The 20,404-nt window shown below is 35.6% G+C and overlaps 1 protein-coding gene across 2 annotated transcripts in view; it reads left to right on the forward strand.

Annotated features, from left to right (window-relative positions):
• The window catches only part of LOC135470057 (inositol 1,4,5-trisphosphate receptor-like), a 73,461-nt gene extending 53,331 nt beyond the window's left edge, over positions 1 to 20,130 (forward strand). For both annotated transcript variants that reach the window (XM_064748772.1, XM_064748771.1), the window contains 19 exons: positions 1,378 to 1,542; positions 1,760 to 1,891; positions 2,465 to 2,666; positions 3,107 to 3,381; positions 4,074 to 4,274; positions 4,529 to 4,639; positions 4,981 to 5,076; positions 9,062 to 9,184; positions 9,532 to 9,639; positions 9,994 to 10,186; positions 10,614 to 10,736; positions 11,240 to 11,412; positions 11,961 to 12,312; positions 12,635 to 12,733; positions 14,039 to 14,181; positions 14,615 to 14,780; positions 15,324 to 15,484; positions 15,997 to 16,158; positions 16,878 to 20,130. In XM_064748772.1, coding sequence (XP_064604842.1) covers positions 1,378 to 1,542; positions 1,760 to 1,891; positions 2,465 to 2,666; positions 3,107 to 3,381; positions 4,074 to 4,274; positions 4,529 to 4,639; positions 4,981 to 5,076; positions 9,062 to 9,184; positions 9,532 to 9,639; positions 9,994 to 10,186; positions 10,614 to 10,736; positions 11,240 to 11,412; positions 11,961 to 12,312; positions 12,635 to 12,733; positions 14,039 to 14,181; positions 14,615 to 14,780; positions 15,324 to 15,484; positions 15,997 to 16,158; positions 16,878 to 16,949 — 3,057 coding nt within the window. In that variant the 3' untranslated portion in view covers positions 16,950 to 20,130. The remainder of the gene's footprint in view (positions 1 to 1,377; positions 1,543 to 1,759; positions 1,892 to 2,464; positions 2,667 to 3,106; positions 3,382 to 4,073; positions 4,275 to 4,528; positions 4,640 to 4,980; positions 5,077 to 9,061; positions 9,185 to 9,531; positions 9,640 to 9,993; positions 10,187 to 10,613; positions 10,737 to 11,239; positions 11,413 to 11,960; positions 12,313 to 12,634; positions 12,734 to 14,038; positions 14,182 to 14,614; positions 14,781 to 15,323; positions 15,485 to 15,996; positions 16,159 to 16,877) is intronic.
• The last annotated feature ends 274 nt before the right edge of the window (positions 20,131 to 20,404 follow it).

Below are 20,404 nucleotides of genomic sequence, written 5' to 3' on the forward strand. Positions count from 1 at the left end.
TTAGCATATGTGCAGTCAGACATATATTTTTTTTTTTTGAGAATTACAGGACATTTTCATTATTATTAATTTTATTGTTCTATGCCTGTGTTTATTGAAATAAAAGAAAGGAATGTAGTTTTGTCAAAAACTTAATTTGCATGAAGATGAATGTTGTACTTTAAATATAGTTTAAGGTTGTTAAATGTAATGCCAAATCTGTCTTGACCGTCTCAGTTGCTGTTAATTCTGTAGGCCCCTACACTTTAATAGTTAATGTTCTTGATGTTTTCTGGTTTATCTGCTCTCTAGTGTAGTGCTGAGTGGTCGAGGCCGTCTTGCATGGTAATGGATATTCAGCCATTTTCTGTATCTTGTGGTCCTTTGTGGTTTAAGATTGAGAACTAGTGCTATATGAAATGTGTTTATTTTACAAGACAGGTTTAGAATGATTTTCAAGTATATAGGCCAACATACATAAACAGGGATTATTTGTAATATACATACTATGTAAGTGGCCATACAGGGGCTTCCTTGAAACTGCAGGGTAAGTTGCACCTTCATCCCATGTACATGTACACATATCGCATATTGGAGAAGTTATCAGCACACACTTCATTTCAGCTCACTTTACAGTGACTTTGTTTTAGGCACCATTTTGGGGCTGGTTGCTTGATTTCATCTTGATTTCTTTGCCACAGTTTTGTTTAAAAATAAAAAAGAAAATCTTGCATGATTGTTCTCTTAACTAACATTATGGCATGGACTGGCATTGCAGGGCAAAGTCCTGAAAGGCAGTTTATGGACAGTTTGTGGCCATTCTTGAGCTCTTGCTTTCAGACTGGATTTTTGTTATACCACTCATCAGAGAAATATTTTGTTTACATCAGTGTTAGTCTTTGAATTTGAAATATTCTATCAAGAGTTTTTTTTTCTTGTCCTATGCATTCACTTTTTGTCTGACCTGGAATGTAATACTTCAAATTCCAAATTGTTGATGGTCAAGATATTTTTTTTTATATCTGTAAATTTTCAGAAAAAAACGAATTATGATAGGACTTCATGACTCTGTTAACATTTAATCATCTAACTCACTTTGTTGAATGCTTTCAAAACAAAACCCTATGAGTGGAAGATAATTATCAAAATAAATACATCCAATAAATTTATATCCTTGACTTTTATATTATTTTTTGCCTTTTTATGAGCCTGTCCTTCATCCATGTGGGTTGATGAAAACATTTATTTAACTTAAATTAAGATTACTCACATTTAAAGCACTCAATACAAAGATTTAAACTACTTCATTTTTGACTTTTACATTAATATAATTAGAAATAAGTGTAACATGGCGATTATTTTATCCTGTTTTTTTTTCTGGTGACTAATGTTCTTCAGGGAGAGGCTCTCCGACAAAGTTTGCTGACTCGATACTATGGCCGCACAAATCCTCGTTCCCGGCGAGAGAGTACTATAGGTGGGACGGGTACCAAGGGTCCAAGTGGCACAGGTCCAGGTGCACAGATGCTCAGCAGAGCAGAAATGACACTGCATGAAGTTCAGGTAAAATGAGTTTTACAGTAATCTTCAAAGCTGAATGTTTCAGATTTTTATCAGTTACACTTTTTAGTCAATACCTCTTGTGTCTAAGGACAAGTTTGACTTCAGTTTATGCCTTCAAAATATCGCCATTGCACTCAGTATGGCAGTAGGAAATTTCAAGAATTCAAAAGCTGCTTGAACATGTTTTTCACGGGTATTCATTCTTATACGTCCACAGTGTCATCTGGACAGAGAAGGTGCCTCTGACCTTATTGTTGACCTTGTGATAAACAACAGCAGCAACAGAATCTTTTTGGAGACAGTAGAACTGGGAATAGCTCTCTTGGAAGGGGGCAATAGTGTCATACAGGTAGGTCGATCTTTTGCAACATCAGTCCTTATCATGCCATTTGTAAAAATACAAGTCACAAAAACAATGAGAATTAAATTGGGAGATCTCACTTTTGTTCTATGCTGCCTTGTTGATTTCATTTGTGAGAAAGAATAAAAATATTTGGACTTGGAGCTCCCCGTGTGTTTTGCTCAGCAATAATAGAAACATAAGTTGAGTAATATGCACCCATTTTCTATACCTTTCAGTTTTGTGCAGTTTTGATGCAGTGGGTTTGTGAAAGCATCAAGGTTTTTCTCATAAGGCTAAAATAACCAACACACTCAGCCATACAATTGCACAAAAAATATTCTGAGATGGCAAGCAAAGAAAGTTCTTATCTATTGTGCATATAGATCTGTGCATATATATTTCAGTATATTACTGATGTTGTTTATAGCAGTAACTGGCCTGGAAAATGGCCAGTGCTGTCATAATAGGGCATGAATTTGCAAGTTCTGGTTGGGATATTGGTATTGCCAAATGAGCTTTAATAGAGCTTTGTGAAATGTTCAAGAATGAGCAAATATTTAAATTCCATATGTCAAACAGAAATCAATGTATGGCCGATTAACCAAGGACAAGAATACAGAAAAGTTTTTCAAAGTGTTCTATGACCGGATGAAAGAGGCCCAAACTGAAATTAAGAATACGGTCAGCGTTAACACAGGAGACAGCATGAGTGGAAAGTCAAGCTCTGATGACAACAAGGATACACCCAAAAAAGATATACATGCTGGCAGAGGCAGTAAAAGTAGGTCTGCTGAGAACATATCAAAGTTCAGGAACTCTAGTTACTCAGATAATGGCAGAAAGAAAGAATGAAATGTCTGATTAAGTTATCAGGAACCAGAAAGGTATTGTTTGAAAGATATGTAAAAATTGCTCTAAATACCTTGTAAACGTGCAGAACAAAATGAGTGAGGTCACTTTTCTTAATACATGTTGATGTTATACACACAAAAATAACAGTGACTCATAACTTTCTACCACTGTTTCACTCTTATGTATATAAATCTTTACAGTGTTGGTATTGTAAAATCCTGGTGAAGACTCTTGTGCCCAAATCATTTTGTCCAAAATTTGGAGCTGGTCGTTCTGTTTTAAATAAATTTGCGATTGTGGAATTTTATCTGGTTATATTTTAGGTTTTAACCATGCTGGAAATTAATGTGTAAAATGTTGACTTTTCAGATAGACTGAATGGGCCTGTATTAACTGACGATATGAAAGAACAGCTTGATAGTGCTGCATCACACACAAGCCGTGCATTGGCGTCCATTAGGAGAAACCGTGCGCATGATGAACCATACGACTCAAGACAGCAGACTGTGCCTGTAGAGGATATGAGTGTGGAGAAATCCTCTAAAGAGAAAGAGGACAAGAAGATGTCACCTCACATAACCATTATGCAACCTATCCTCCGATTCCTCCAGCTTCTTTGTGAGAACCATAACAGAGATTTGCAGGTAATCACAGAATTCTGAAGTATACAGGTAATCACAGAATTCTGTAGTATGCAGGTAATCACAGAATTCTGGAGTATGCAGGTGATCACAGAATTCTGTAGTATGCATGTAATCACAGAATTCTTTAGTATGCAGGTATTCACAGAATTCTGAAGTATGCAGGTAATCACAGAGTTCTGGAGTATGCAGGTAATCACTGAGTTCTGAAGTATGAATTTAATCACAGAATTCTGGAGTATGCAGGTGATCACAGAATTCTGAAGTATGCAGGTAATCACAGAATTCTGTAATATGCAGGTAATCACAGAATTCTGGAGTATGCAGGCAATCACTGAATTCTGAAGTATGCGGGTAATCACTGAATTCTGAAGTATGCAGGTAATCACAGAATTCTGGAGTATGCAGGTAACCACTGAATTCTGAAGTATGGAGGTAATCACTGAATTCGGAATCGCTGAATTTATTTGATTATACTTTAGTTGATAGCAACTGAAGACTTGCTTGTGGCAATACTTTAGTGTAGGCTGAAATTGCCGTTGCCATTGAGAGTTTTTTTTTTCTTGATTTTTAGTGCCAGTTTGAAAGTTTGCTTGTAAAATCATATTTTCAGAATTGCTTTGGCAGAAGGTTTGATGATAAATGTTTATTACTTTGTGAGTAAGCTCTTCATAATTATATCCTTTACTTTGCAGAACTATTTGAGGAACCAGAATAGTAAGACAAACTACAACCTGGTGTGTGAGACTCTTCAGTTTTTGGAGTGCATCTGTGGCAGTACCACTGGTGGGCTGGGTCTTCTTGGATTATACATCAACGAAACAAATGTGTCACTTGTGAACCAGACACTGACGAGTCTTACAGAATATTGCCAAGGACCTTGCCACGAGAACCAAGTTAGTTTTGTGTTATATGTTAGACTTCCAGATTACCTTCAGTGCTAGAATTTGAGGTCAACATTGGTAATGCGACTGCCGTCTTAATGAAGGCAAGGTACAGCAGCTTTCAGCAAGAGTTGTAACTGAGAAAACCTTTCAAAATACTTGTACATGCATTCTTTTCCAGAATTCATGTATATTTATAGTATCATGCATGGCTGGTATACATTTACAAGTACAACCTCTCACTAATAATTTTATATCTCTTTCAGAATGCTATTGCAATGCATGAAAGTAATGGAATAGACATCATTATTGCTCTACTCCTCAATGATATCAACCCCCTTGGAAGGCAACGAATGGACTTGGTGCTTGAGCTAAAGGTTGGATATTGATACTCTCACGCTTTAACAGAGGCAATTTCAAAATACCTTTAACGTCCATGATCCTGCAAAAAATCAATGACTTCTTGCGCTCCAACCCCTCACTATAAAATGAATGGCCAATGTTTTATAAAGATAACATGTGAACCAAGAGAGGCTTGTCAAAGCGAAAAAGAATACTCTGAAGGGAAGATTTTTTGTCTGTTCCAAGTTCTCCTAAAGACCAACTGTGTAACTAGTGTATTAAAGCACAGTTTATCTGCTGTACATGTGTAATTTTAAACAATTTTTCATTATGTAAAATATGTGTATCATGTGTTGTTTCTTCCAAACATTTACAGAACAATGCTTCAAAGCTATTGCTGGCTGTCATGGAGAGTCGACATGATAGTGAAAATGCAGAGAGAATCTTGTACAATATGAGCCCAAAGCAGCTGGTAAGTAAGACATTTTGGGATGAAGTTAATTTTAACCACTTTTTATCACAGGATCTGTGGTTTTGAGTTCTAACTTTTAAGTCAAAGAAGGTAGAAAGCACGTCATACATGGGTGGTTACAAGTCATACTCTGTTAATCAACATGAATGAAATACTATGGCTTTGAATGTTTTAATGAAGCTTTTATAAGTTCAAATCATATTATTGGTCTGTCTTATTTAAGAACATGTGATCCACCTGCTTCTAATGAACTTGAAGTCAGGTTTTGGGGAGTGGCCTGTTTTGATCTACAAATGCTTGTGTATTACTTTTGGCTATTATTTACAGTGGTGTATTTAATTGAGATTGATGCAATGGTGTAAATTACACACTGGAGAAGAGCTCTTGTGATTAGTACCTTCAGTCTTCTGCACTATTTTTTATCTTGTAAAGCATTTGAGCATTTTTGACAGTGATGTGATGCACTGTGTTATGTTTGAGATCGGTTTTAGCTTCATGAAGGGAACACTGTAAAAAGCATTTTTAGTTCATTGATTCACATAATTTTGAGTGTGTACTTTTTTTCTGCGATGTTCTAACACATTTTAAAAATCTTGCTGCATCTCTCTGTGCTAACCTGATTTAGGTTGTAATAACTTCAAATTAACATTTCATTCTTGTTTTTCTTTTTGTTCGGGCAAAGCTTGATCCCTTTCACTGTTTAAGATCACTACCTGAGTTTTCACTTGCCAGTGACCTTGATTACAGGTAGATGCTATGAAGCAGGTGTTCCTGCAAGCAGCGAAGGATGGAGAAGTTCTCTTGAAGGTTCTCTTGCCTCTCTGAATGCTTTGTAAATATATGTGGTTTGCTTTTGGTACAAAACAGTGTTGCTTTGTTGCTTAGAAAATCTTATTGTTCATGAACCTTAGATATGTATGTCTTTTTATGTATTGTGCTAGTTGTGTATACATCTATATGTGTACTCCATCTCTTCATATTGGCTCCATCATGTTGTACAATGTAATCCTCATCTCTTAAAGTTGAATCTTATTGTTTTAGGAACCAGTGTTTACCTGTGACAGGTGAAAGTGCAAGTCTTAATTGTTATTATATATCACTGAGAGATTGTCCTGTAAATTACTTTTTTCATTTTATATACTAGAAATAGAATGCTTCAGATGTGTCTACCACAAAGAACTGATGCTTTAGTTTTTAGGCTGAAGTAAATATTTAAACATGCAACAGAGTGTCATGATGTAAAGTCAAGCTCATGTGCAGTTGTACATGAAGTTTGTGTATACCCTACTTCTAAAATTTGGGACACCTGATGTGCTTATTTTAGCCAATATGTATGTAACTGGAGCAGACATATTGAGTTTCTTTTTTCTCGCATGGTTAGGTTGGTAAAGAAATTTAATATTCTTCTTTAAACACTACTAATATCTGTCCCAAATTTCAGAAAAATTAGGGTGGTGTAGATTTAGGCAAACAAACAACACTTTGAACATGTATGTTTATACATGTATATATATATATATATACTGTTGTTTGTGTATACTGGGTAATTGTTGATTATCTTAAGTTGTGCCATGTAATGTGTATATATATATTTACATGAATTTTTATCTTTTCTTTGTAAACTATTCCTAAAAAATCTACATGTATTAATTTACTGACATATACTGGTAGGCTGCTGGTATAAGGTATAGATTCAACCAAAAGTGTAATGCACAAAAGTTTTTCAGTTTATGCAAAGTACATGTACTCATAGGCATGGACTCATCATGAGGTGAAGTAGTGCTTGATGAAAGGTTGTTTGTGTGAATTGAAGTGAATTAGTCAGTACCCATGCCTTGAACTGGCTCGTTTTGCATACTGTTGGTAGTGCAGGTTTCTGTTCTACCATATGTAGATACATGTATTGTTTCTGTGAATGTGTAGAGATGCTGATATTATTCATATGTGTTTAACATGTTTTGCTAGTGTGAATGGAGCATTAAGTAGGCTCTATTTGCTTCAGGTGATAGATTCTATGATAATCATTCTGAGTAATGTAATACTGGAGGAAAATGGATAATTGGTATAGTCTTGTAGAAAGTCTTGCTTGCAGTAGCTGGGTATTTAAATCTCAGTCTATATGAATGGCATGTTTCTATACATTTTGCAGCTCTGCATGATGATAAAAATGTTCATGTTCACATCAGAAGAAAAAGTCAGAGACTGTAAATTCTTCCTCTCTGTATGTGTTGGGGTGGAGGGGTTAAAATAATTAGTTTGTGCTGTTCGTCATCTGTCGCCTCACTTTTTCTGCAAGATATCTTCAAAACTACTGGGAATTTAACCAAAATTAGTTTCAGAGGATCCTAATAACCTGTGAGATTTAGGAACAAGTTCATCAGTGCATTAGTCCGTTTGACCATGCTTGAATCATTTTAATCTACTACTGTTCATGTGCAAGAACTAAAGCACCTGAACTAAAGACCGAATAAAGTTGGTTTCAAGCATCCTGAGAAGAACCTTAAAAACTTAGTGGATTTTGGAACCTGTTCTTCAATCCGTTCATCTGTTTGACCATGTTTTAGCAATTGTGGTTGTATACTGCTTGTCTGCAAGATATCCCCTAAACTACTTTACTGAATTTCAAGCTTTATTTTGAAGACCTAAATAACATTTTGTGTCTATCAGTGTGTTTGTATGTTGAACAGAGTTCAGTAATTCTGATTTGCTACTGCTTCTCTGCAAGATCTTGCCTGAACCACTTGACCAAATTTATTTGAATCTGCAGACGAAACTTTCTTGTGATGATCATCACTGCCACTGATGTTTTTCGATATTATTGATTGTTAGACTATTATAGATTTATTGGGAGGAGCGGGACACTTGTTTCATTACAAAACCTGGTGTGAGATTTAATATTATATTTATATAACCACCATTCCTTGCCAGCTACCTTAAAGGAGAAGAAAATTTAAAAACATGACACTATAGGCTGAAAAGAGCGCATAATTTTGCAATTTTTCCTCACCATACACGTAAAACATGATTACAGCAAAGCTGGCATAAATCACTGAGTCTATGGCATCCTCCATCTTTAACACCCTGTAATTTATGCTGGGGGTGTGTTGCCCCCTTAGCCAATGAGAGTTGTTAAAACTGCCGGCTTGTTCATTTAAACTCGTAACCTATGTCCAACATTCCGGTTTCCTGATCGTCAAGCGGAAACGAACTGTACTGTTTGCTGCCTTCTGGGAAGAAGAGTCCTACCAGAAATGTACAAACTGCAATTTGGCAGTTTCCGACGGCAATTCTCCTCCTAACACAAAAGACTTCAGGACTAGTTCTTAGGCAAACTGGAGTTGCCCACAGCGGATCTTTGCGCTGACTTACTTTATAATTTATCAACTTGAGGTACATATTAGAATGTTTTTTATGGCATGCACCTCTGAGGAAATGCATACTCTTTTCAATGTTATTTGATTGATATTTAAATTTCCTTCTCCTTTAAAACGCACCTCCATCAGATGATTCCATGATACATCTAAAGACTAACCTTCTTTGCAGGTTACAGCATAAAATTGTGCTTTAGATTTCATTATTGCCTTTGGAATGTGATTTTGTTACCAAATTACATGTAGGGAAACTGACTGGTATTAAATATGGGATATATTCTCTGCATTAGATGCATTCTTGTATGAAGTGTTGATCTGTCATGGTGCTTCTAATGTGTTTACATGTAAAACTGCATTTGCTGTCACTTCCATCCATATTTTCCAATTATTTTTGACCAGCTAAACATTCATGTACGAATGTCATATCAGGGTAGCATGATAATAATAACTTGTACTACAGAATATAGCATATTATATGAAAAGCCTATCTTTTTCCTTTACCTTTAGAAACATTACTAACTTGCATTGCAAATTCACAGAAGAACCTTGTTAGAGTAGTTTTCACATGTACCACAGAAACTGCCGTTGTGACAGATGTGGACAACCTATTGTAGGTTGATGTGGCTAAGCAGGCGTTCCATTCAGAGGACACGGAAGAAGAAGATGAAGGTGAAGAAGATAGTGAAGAAGCATCTCCAAAAGCTGTTGGACATAACATCTATATTCTGGCACATCAGGTGGGTTTGGCACTTTAATACTTATTCACTCAAAGTTGGATATACCTTAACATGTATTATTAGAAATTTTTATCTTTTCATGAGCTGGCATACAGAAAATAATATATTGTATTCTTTCCAGTCTGATGGTTTTTTCCAAAGTTGGTTCACAGGTATATGTATTTGACCGTCAGCTTTGTTTACTTCTGACAAGATACATTTGTTGATGTAGGGGGATTAAACAATACCATCTGGTGTTGACTACACCCTGCACAGTATTAAACATACATGTAATTTGACAGTGGCTTAGTCACGGTTCTGTCTTGTATATACACGTACCTGGTCTGACCATCTCCTATGTCCAACAGCTTGCTCAACACAACAGAGATTTGGCAGAGCTGTTAAAGCCAAGCGGAGGGGATTCATACGGGGACCAAGCCCTGAGATTCTATGCGAAGCATACAGCCCAGATTGAAGTGAGTGCCCCATCATTAGACTTGGTTTAGGGTTTGGAAAGACAATTTAAAAACTTTATGACCTGGAAACCCAGAAAGAGAGACTGCTCTAATATTAAGAAAAAAAATCATTGGCTGAACTAAGTGTTCAGTTTTTTCATTTGATGTTGCGAATGCAAATGTCATTTTTCAGTGAGAGATACAATGAGAAAGAAGCTCTGTCATTGAACCGAATTAAGGCCGTATCAGTCATATAATTTTTCATACATTGTGTAATTACTTACTTTTCCACATTTTGTGATGTTATCAGCTGGTTGCACTATTACCAAGTACTACTTATTTTGAGATGGATTTATACTCTTGGGTTTATTTCAGATTGTGCGACATGACCGCACCATGGAGCAGATTGTGTTTCCAATCCCAGAGATTTGTGAGTATTTAACAGAAGAGACGAAAATGAAGGTGCACCACACCGCAGAGAGAGATGACCAAGGCAGCAAGGTCACTGACTTTTTTGATCGCCACGAAGACATGTTTGCAGAGATGAAGTGGCAAAAAAAGCTTAGAGGTAAGATAACATGTATACACGTACATGTATATTTCTGCAGCTGTACCTGGCTGAAATTCCTATTTTATGTAAACATAGTAGAATATACGACATTTTAAAACATACTTATGAAGACTGTAAAAACATGGAAATAGAAATTAAATAATTTTTAAACGCAAAGCTTGTGGCAAACCCTGAGCATCGGATGTTCCGTTGGTGGTGCTCTGTGTGCACAATAAGTAACATAAATCAAAAAAAAATTCATGACTTTGTTTTGCATTCGTGTATCTCTTACAGATAATCTTATTGGTAGCCTTGCTACAAAATCTAAGACTGATTTACTATCATGTTATGAGTTGCAAATTGATGAAGACAATTTCATCAATAAAACTGACTGACATAAATGAAAAACTACTGATTATGGGCATTTAATTGCTGTATTTTACAGCTAACCCGGTGCTTTTCTGGTTCAGTAGCCATATGCAACTATGGAGTGGAATTTCCTTTAACTTTGCTGTACTCATCAATTTGCTGGTTGCTGTGTTCTATCCGTTCAACGATACCAAAAAAGGTAGGGTATTTTCAGACATTTCCTGTTGCATTACAGGGAATAGAAGATTGTTTTTGAAGACTGCCGTGACAAGTTGTTGTTTGGGAAAAATATGTTATTGTTAGTGGTACATTGCATGAAACATACAATCTTCTTGCTAAATGCAGTAAGATTAAAATTCACACCATGTGATTTTTTATATTAACTCATAATGATCAGATTAAAATAGGGCAAATTCTATTTCATTATGATTTGTACCATTTGACTGGAATTGATACACTGTTTTTAACTGCATGTTCATTCAGTTGAATCCTGCCATTCAGTATGACAAATTGGGTCAAGGGGAGCAAAGCTTTGTGAAGAGACACCAAAAGACTTTGCTGCAAATTTCCAGCTCTACTTCATACTGTGTTTTCTTCTGTCCCAGCCTCTCTTGCTATATTAACATGTTGAGGCTACTGTTATAGCCAAACTAGTCTGAATTTTGCAGATCCTCATTTAATACATTTTTGTCTTTATTTCAGAACTTGACTCCAGGTTATCAGGCTTGGTGTGGACTGCCATGCTTGTTTCCCTTGCTATTGTAATCACGTTACCAAGGCCTGCAGGAATAAGAACTCTTATAGCCTCCACTATTTTACGCCTGATATTTTCGGTTGGTCTTGAACCAACACTTTGGCTTCTGGGAGCCATGAATGTGAGTTCATATATTATACAATGCATGTAGTAACTGGACATCTGTTTTTATTGAATGAACAATACTGTAGCAATTCAAGGGTGTTATGAATGGCAATAGATATTGTTTCAGTATTGTGCTGCTTGTTTATGCCATGTTCAAACACCAGTGAATCATTTCTAGACATGAATACCCTTTATACACTGATGAAATTTTAATTGAATTTAACTTGGTGTTTTTGTATCATGACAGCAATAAAAAGGTTTTGAATAATTGGATCACTGGATCTCTTTAACCTGGAACTAATATAACAGATTATATTATTATTATTGTTATATTAATTCCAGCTTTAACCAGTAAACTTGGTGAGACTTTTTTGTCTGGAAATTCAGGTGGTGGAAGCAGTGTTGAAGTCTTCCTGTCCTCCGATTTACTCTGCATCACAACTCTCATTTAAAAATGGAATCTTGATTATGGCTTAGAAACTAGCACAAAGATGTCTTTTTGTAGGGCATTTCCTTTAACCAAACATCCTCACCCTCTTTTCTTGTTTCTTTTTCACTCTTCAGGTAATCAACAAAGGTGTTTATCTGGTCAGTTTGATGGGAAACCGAGGAACGTTCACAAAACCAATAGGCCACATTCTGACAGACTTTGAGTTCATGTACCACGTGTGCTACCTTCTGCTGTGCATGTTAGGACTGTGCGCCCATGAGTTTTTCTACAGCCTCCTGCTGCTGGATGTGGTGTACAGGGAGGAGACTCTGCTGAATGTGATGAACTCTGTGACACGTAATGGTCGTTCCATTCTCCTCACTGCTCTGCTCGCCGTCATTCTCATCTACCTCTTCTCCATTATTGGCTACATCTTCTTCCAAAGTGATTTTGAAATGGAAGTTGATGCTCTTCCATTAAAACCACGTGAGTAAAAAAGTTTCTCCCAGGATAGCCTGGATAGAGAGTGTCCCAATACTGTATTTCCGACACTTTAAATTGTTCTTCACATACATTGGTAAATTTTATATTTAGGTGAATAAAATAATAATAATAAGACAATTTAAAATATCAATACAGACTTTGAATTAATTTTTTATTCTTTTAAAATCCACGAATATGATATTACAGGTAAATTTACGTCACGGTGTATTGCTTTTTCATTTCATGTACATGTATGTGTTTATTTATTTATTTGATAGGTGTTTTTACTGTAAATAATGTGTGAAAGACTTTGTTTTTGATGTAGGTGAAGTGGTAGTATCTAACCTGACAGGCACATGCTCAGCAGCTGACAACTGCACAGAAAATGCCACATCTGTCTTCCACTCGGAATCAACTGATGCAGGTGAATAAATAAGTACGATGGTGATTGTGATGGAGGGGATGATGCATGATTTTTTCTGGATTATGAGGAGACATAACTGCATTGTACCATCCTTATTCACTGTCAGAAAGAGCTGGTGTAGGGACAGTGGCAAACCTTTCCCGCCTAAAAGTAGTTCTGATCTACCTTTAAGCCGTGAATTCATGGTGTCATGGTGATGTGTGGGTAAACTGGTAATCTATTCAAATACATGTGCTCATACATCACAATAGAACAATGATCAATTCAGCTAGGACTCAAGTCGTCATTAAGGGGTAGGGGGGGAGGGGGACTGAAGGTGTAACTAGTTTGTTATTACTACTTGACTGACATGATTTTGACATGACTTGGTCGATCAACAGCACCAACATTTTCATGTACCTAACATCTTGGCTGTGTTAAGATTGTGATTATGCAAAATTGAGTCACAGTAATTGTGTGAGAGCAGCAATTTGTGCCCTTGAATATGTATGTAATTATACAGTATGTCATTAAGTTTTATACTAAGGTGGTTTTTCATTTTGAGACATGTTCAACTATGTCTTATACATGTACACCCTTAAAGTAAAAAAAAGCTAAAATATGAAGTAAAGTTTTATGTAGAAATGCTTTCATTTATTTTGGAACTTTTAAGAGTGTTGAAAGGCATTCAATTATTTGTAAACTATGATGGGCTTTATGAGCCGTACTGACGGTAGCTAGGAACTCTCATGTCACATCACCTTTTTTTCCTGATGTTCACCAGAAGGAAGGAATTTTTGGGAACATTATTTCAGTAATCTTTCATATATGGGTAAAAAGAGTTTATCCAGCATTCATTGTCATAATAGAGGGGAAAACTCCTGTGATGTCAGAGTTCCTAACCTCTGATAGTGAGGTTCATAGAATTCAAATGTTTGAACGCTTTTAACTCTCAAAAATCTACAAAAATGAATGACGGTGCATTTATGTATAGGTTTAAGTGGTCTATTTAGTGATGCCTACTTTGATTTTTAGAGATATTTTCCTTTAAGTGGCATTTAAAAGTTGTTCATGTATGTATATATATATATGTATTTCTAGTTTGCTCCTATACATAAGGTGGCGCACTGGAGAGTACTTTGCTTTCACCGAAAAATTGAAACAGATCCTCTGTACACATGATTATGGTCCTTACATCCGCACAAACGAATGTTGCAGGTCTGAGGTGATTGCACATGCAAATCTTGGTTGCACCTACATGTACAAACCCGTTCATCCAAGATGGGTTAGATTGATAGATGTTATTGTTTATCGTTCTGTTAACAGTGGCACTTCAGGAGGATGACGATGGGGATCCAACAAAGGAGAGAGCGTGTGATTCCTTAATCATGTGCATTGTAACATCTTTAAACCAAGGTCTTCGTAATGGAGGAGGGATTGGAGATGTCCTGAGGCAGCCCAGTAGTAAGGTAAGAGATGCAAACAACACAACTGTGAAGTGATGAAGAAAAATGGTGATCAAAACAATGAAACTTTAAAAAAAAATTTTTTTACTTTATGAAGAGTTTTCTTTTTTTACCAAATGCTTGCAGTAACCTTTAAAAACAGGATTTAGGATCATAATGACAACGGAAATAAGAAAGAAGATAGGTAGCGAAGTGTCTTCACTCTGTTGGATACAGTTGACTTAGTAAAAGTATGGAGTAAAAAGGAACTGGAATCCAATCATGATTATTGCTTTTATGGAGTTAAGCAAGGTGGAACCCATTCAGGATGTTTACTTTTAACTGTGGCTGCTACATACCTCAACTGTTTATTTTGTGTATGACAAAAATTCACTGTTAGTTTCAGTATTATAATATTCCCAGTCAGTTTGGTTAATTTTATTTCTTTCGTTTTCAGGAGCCACTCTACATCGCCAGAGTCATATATGATCTTCTCTTCTTCTTCATTGTCATCATTATTGTACTTAACCTCATTTTTGGTGTCATCATCGATACCTTTGCTGACCTAAGAAGTGAAAAACAGCAGAAAGAAGAGATTCTGAAAAATACATGTTTTATCTGTGGTGAGTTCATCTGAACTACTCTTGCAAAAACATCAATGCTTTCAGTATCGTATTCTCATGCATCTGGAGCAATTTATCTCTAACAAACCCATGAACATCCATAGAAATTACAACAGTACGTGAATTTATGGTTTTGGGCATGTTCCCAGTGAGTGTTGGATAGCTTAAAGGAGGTAGGGGGAGGGCTAACCACTTGGGTAGGGGGACCTTGCCTTCTTAGCTAATTGTACTTGTGCATATATGACCTAGCCCTAAACCTGATTACACCCATGTGTAAATGATGTATTGTCTTTGGATAGATATCTGTCAGTTTAGTCATGGTTTGTAGGTTAGTTCAGCTTGCCAAATTTAAAAGTTTGTTTAAGAATATTGAAAGTAGTTCTATATACTCACACCTGATTTGACGAAATTTTGAATGTGTTGCAGTTGTTAATTTCAATGAAGTGCATAATATTTAAAGTACAAGTTAAAATTTGTGTTTTAATGGTCATGTTTGAATTATGTACACGATATTATTAACGTGCATTTTCATCACTTTTGTAGCATTGGATAGATCTGCTTTTGACAACAAGTCTGTGTCCTTTGAGGAACATTGCAAGTCAGAACACAACATGTGGCACTACCTGTACTTCATTGTGCTGGTGAAGGTGAAGGACCCCACCGAGTTTACAGGACCAGAGAGCTATGTGTATGCCATGGTTAAGGTATTTTTCATATATTTTTTTCATAAGTTATATTTATTTATTTGTTTGATTATTTTATAACACCGTACTCAGTAATACATATATTTCACTTATACAATGGCAGCCAGCATTGTTCATAAGTTTTCAGTGGAAAATTCATGTACATGTTACCATTATATCTACAAGTGACGATTTATCCTATAATACACCTGACCGCAGCTGCGGCATTATTTTGTTGTCAAACAAAATTTGCCCGTTTTCTCATTTTGCCTAATTCTGAGAGTCATTTTAATTTTTAAAGGAAGGTAGGGTGATATCCCACTTGGGAAAAAGTTTCAGCACTAAAAGTAATGATCTCTGACCTTTGCTTTTCTTTTCTGTTTCTGTTCAAACTATTGCCCTAATTACTGCTAGGGTTTACAGGTCTAAGTAGATTGTCGTTAAATAGGAGTCTTATAGTTTCTTTCATCCATCCCTGAATATACAATAAAGGACGCTTTATTGGAGGGCTGTCGTGAACATTTGTTCTTCAGGACAAGAATCTGGACTGGTTTCCACGGATGCGGGCAATGTCTCTGACTGCAGAAGAAAGTGAAGGTGAACAGAATGAGCTGCGGAACTTGCAGGCTCAGCTGGAGAGCACAAACAAACTGGTGCAGACACTGTCAGGACAACTGGCTGAGCTGAAGGAACAGGTGAGAGAAAACATGGGAAATCTGTATTCTCATTCACTGTAGTATTACACAGTTAAGAATTGTTTCATGGACAACTTCACCTGGAGATGTGATTCTCCATGTGTCCTGAAAGCAACCTTCAACAACGGGACATGGCCAATAAGGATGTATCATAATCTGAGATAGAACATTGTCAGTTCTGAGAAACTTTAATGGGCACAAACAGATACCGTACATATATACAAGTGATCCTGAATGACTGGTATAGGACTGAATTCATCATAATATGATACTGGTGTGTATAAAATGGCTTCTGAACAGCTGTTTATGTAAAAAAAAAAAAATGCATAGTAATACTTTTAACAGCATTTGAACCTTTCAGTTCCAAGAGAATATATCTTTTAAATTCACTGGATACATCACAGTGTGTTTCCCTAGATTACCTCTCTCACTGTGTGTGGGGTCTTTGTGGTTATAAGGAGTCAACCATGCTCATGTGGCTGTTTGCCCAGCCTTGTCATCCACCAAAATGGAGTGCATACGTGTATCTGTACATCACACTTGAGACAGTTGTCTAGTAACTTGCCAACGGTCAGTGGTTTATCCCAGTTTCCTCCACCCATAAAACTTACTGATGTGAAAAATTCTTAAGTATGTCATTAAACAATAATCAAACAAATAAACAATAATCAGTGTGTGTTTTGATTTTCATTCCACTGTCGATTTTTCTTTCTTTGCAGATGACAGAACAAAGAAAACAGAAACAAAGAATAGGCTTGCTCAATACTACAACAAACTACAACAGTTTCTAGATGTTATTGGATTGCCATCAACAGGACAATTCATCATTATCTGTGATTGGTGAAGTTTGCTTGATGTTCTGATTTGACAGAGATAAACTGAAGGTTGTGCTTACATTAGGACATCCCTGAAAAAAGCGTCATTCCATCCAGTAACGACAAATAGTATTTTTGAAAGCCATTACAGCAATTTCAAAAGAAAGTATCCTAAACTTGCCAGATAGTGTGTCTAAGATCTTGCGTATAGATGTAGGCAGATGCATGAAAGTCCAAGCAATAATATTTAGAAACAATAGCATATATACAACAGGAAAGAACAAAACAAATGCTGGTTTAAGTTAATTTAAATGCACAGCAGGGAGAATTTGCAAAAAGGATCGTAGTGTACATGTACATGTAGCTAGCAGATTTCCTGTATACACTTGTACATGTGTAACCAGCATTACTATTATGCGATACACTAACATGTATGTATGTATGTATGTATGTATGTACATTTACAAGATACCTGTTTTTAATGTCACAGTGAAACTAGGAACTGATCTTATCCCAGATATACACATGCACTATCATGTTTAGTATGTTAAATGACCTAAAAAACTTTCACCATGACTAAGATCCTCTTCTTGTCTGATCCTGAGAGTTCTGCTGGTGTTAAAAAGGTGTGAAAAATTGTAAGCTTGACCACCAGGTGGAATATTTTATAACATTTATCTGCATTTAAAAATTCATTTTTTGTGTGAAATTTTAACTCATTCAACATAATTTGCATTACCAGCAATTTTGCACAAATTTTTTTGACATGCTGTGTCTTAAATGGTTGTGTTTATAAACACTAATGGTGGTGCTGTCTGTCATCAAAGTGATTATTTTAATCTGTGAACTTGGTGTACTTTACAGTTCTGTTTTTGGATAAATGTCATGACTGTAACTACTGTACTACTGTTAACATCTCAATGTCATGTCTTATAGTCTCATCCCATAAGGTTTATAGTTTTAACAGATAAAAGACATAACTACAGTTACATGTGCTCATACTTCCTCACTATTATTATTATGAAAAAGAAGAAAAAATTTCGCTGAAATAAGGAATGTGCTTACAATGTACCTTTGACCAGCAGTTAAAAGCATTTTACAGTAAAAGCATCCTTTGACCATCGTATACAGAATGTTACAAATGTAAGCATGAAAAAATTCAAAGTTGTATGATTTATGTTTTGGTTTTTTTATTTAGGTCTTCAACCAATTTATTTTTTAGATATGTTTATTTGAAATTAATCTCTAAATTAAGGGTATATTGTTGCACAGAGTTACATAACAAGTAAGACATCTGTCTTCAAAACTTGTGGGTCTTGTTTTCATTTAAAATTGTTACAGCAGTTACACTGTGAGTAATTCTGATACATTGTGAAAAATTAGCATTAATGTGTTTCATCAGTTATTTCATAATTATGGCATGCATTGATCTGTATAGTAATGTGAATGTTCGTTTGACTTAACTGAGCATATATAAATACATGTACCTAATACCACAAGCAACTGATAATGGCTCTGCCAGAGATTGTGAGATTAGCAGGCAGTATTACATATTTGAGGTTGTTTTTAAGTGCCACTCTGAGTATTTTTCCTTGGAGAAGAAGACATCCTAAATTTATATGCACAGATGCATATTCCAGATAGATTAGACGTGTATTTTTATGAGTAAAATGTCTTTAGTGGAAACAAGGCTACTATAAATGGTTGTGATCAGTATAAAGCAATACATAGTAGTGTGATACATGTATGTATTTGCTTTGTATGGACATTAAAAACTAGTGCTGTATGGAAGCCCAGTATCCCGCCTGTGCAAATGTTGTATATGTTGCATTTTTTTTTTTCACAATATTTGCTCGATTTTTGTGCCTTGCCATACAGTAATCTTTGATTTTCATTCTTATCTTCAAGCCAGTGAAAGATGTTGAACTGTCAGCTGCAGTTTGTTGCTATCTTGCAATTTTTTTTTCCTGGCTATAATGGTTCAAAATGGCAGTACATGTTATTTGTATTCAAAGAAAAGGTCATAATTTTCTGTAAAATATTTCCAGTTATATTTATGCATGGCAGCATGACTAGACTGCAAGGTTTAACTGTTTAATACTACATGTATGTTCGCTTAGGGTCATAGCCTGGACAATAATCTTGGCACAAATATTGTATGTTTCTTTTTATGTAACTTTGATGTGCATGTAAGCAGTGTTTTAAAAGCTTTAGCCATTTTAGAAATATTTTCATGAACTTGTGGTTTAAATATTCACCCACCCTGGCAGAGAGTACAATAGTTTGGAGCAATACACGTATATTCTGCCAGTATCATGTGTTCAAGATGCATAACTTTAGATATTCAACATTTTGATGTTATATTTATCAAGTGTAGTTTTTGTTTATAACATTTATTTACATGCATGTACTTACATATTTGACAAAATGTACTGAAGATCAACCCCTGTGATATTTGTGATGTTACCAAAGTGTAATATGTCAGCTTCAAGTTCAGGTGCAGATTAATTATTTCATATTATACCAGCATAATAGTGAGCTTAAAGTAAATATAATGATAGTAATTGATAATCTGAGATTTTTCTTTCGGTACATTTCTCCATGCTCACTACATTAGAATTATTATTTAAACAAATAATTGTTCTAGCTATACTATAGGCCTGACCTTTCTGTCTAGATTTTGTGAAATTGTTGTCTTTTTATATTCTTTACAAATGTTAAACTAAATAGAATAAATATAGACTACAGTTAGAAACATTGTTGTCTGAGGTTTTTTTTAGTTTGCCTGCATCCAATGTGATTGTTTTGATTTCACCATATATTTCAAGCTACAAATTCTTTGAGAGATTTATTTGCCCACTACAGGAACTTGCAGTTTGTTCCTTAGCATAAACTCCAAGCTACAGAGTTAGTCAAACATCTTAATGCCTGCTACATGGATTTGCCATTATTTACTAGTAATCTGTATGCTCATTATGTTAGAATTATTATTCAACCAAATATTCAGTCAAATAATTGTTCACCCAGGATCCCACCAATGCGGTCGCCTTGAGTTCAAGTCCAGCACATGCTGGCTTTCTCTTCAGTGGTATGAGGGAAAGTCAGTCAGAACCTGCAGACAGTTGTGAGTTTCCTCCAGGCTCTGTTCGGTTTCCTCCTGCCCTAGTGCTGGCCCCCGTCATATAAGTGAAATATTCTTGCATAAAACACCAATCCAAAAATAAATAAATAAATAAATAAAAGAATATTTGTTCTAGCTGTTTTCTACCATTTTCTCCAAACTGCAAGTTTCTTCCAATAAATTCAGATCCCATGCAGGTTTATTTTTACTATACAAGCTCAGATTGATTCTGTTTTTGTTTTTTTTTTATTGGTTTTGCTTGACTGGATAATGTATTGGTCAGCAGTTTGAAATCAGCACATGAGCGTCT

Source organism: Liolophura sinensis, chromosome 7, assembly GCF_032854445.1.
Source record: "Liolophura sinensis isolate JHLJ2023 chromosome 7, CUHK_Ljap_v2, whole genome shotgun sequence".
Lineage (NCBI taxonomy): Eukaryota > Metazoa > Mollusca > Polyplacophora > Chitonida > Chitonidae > Liolophura > Liolophura sinensis.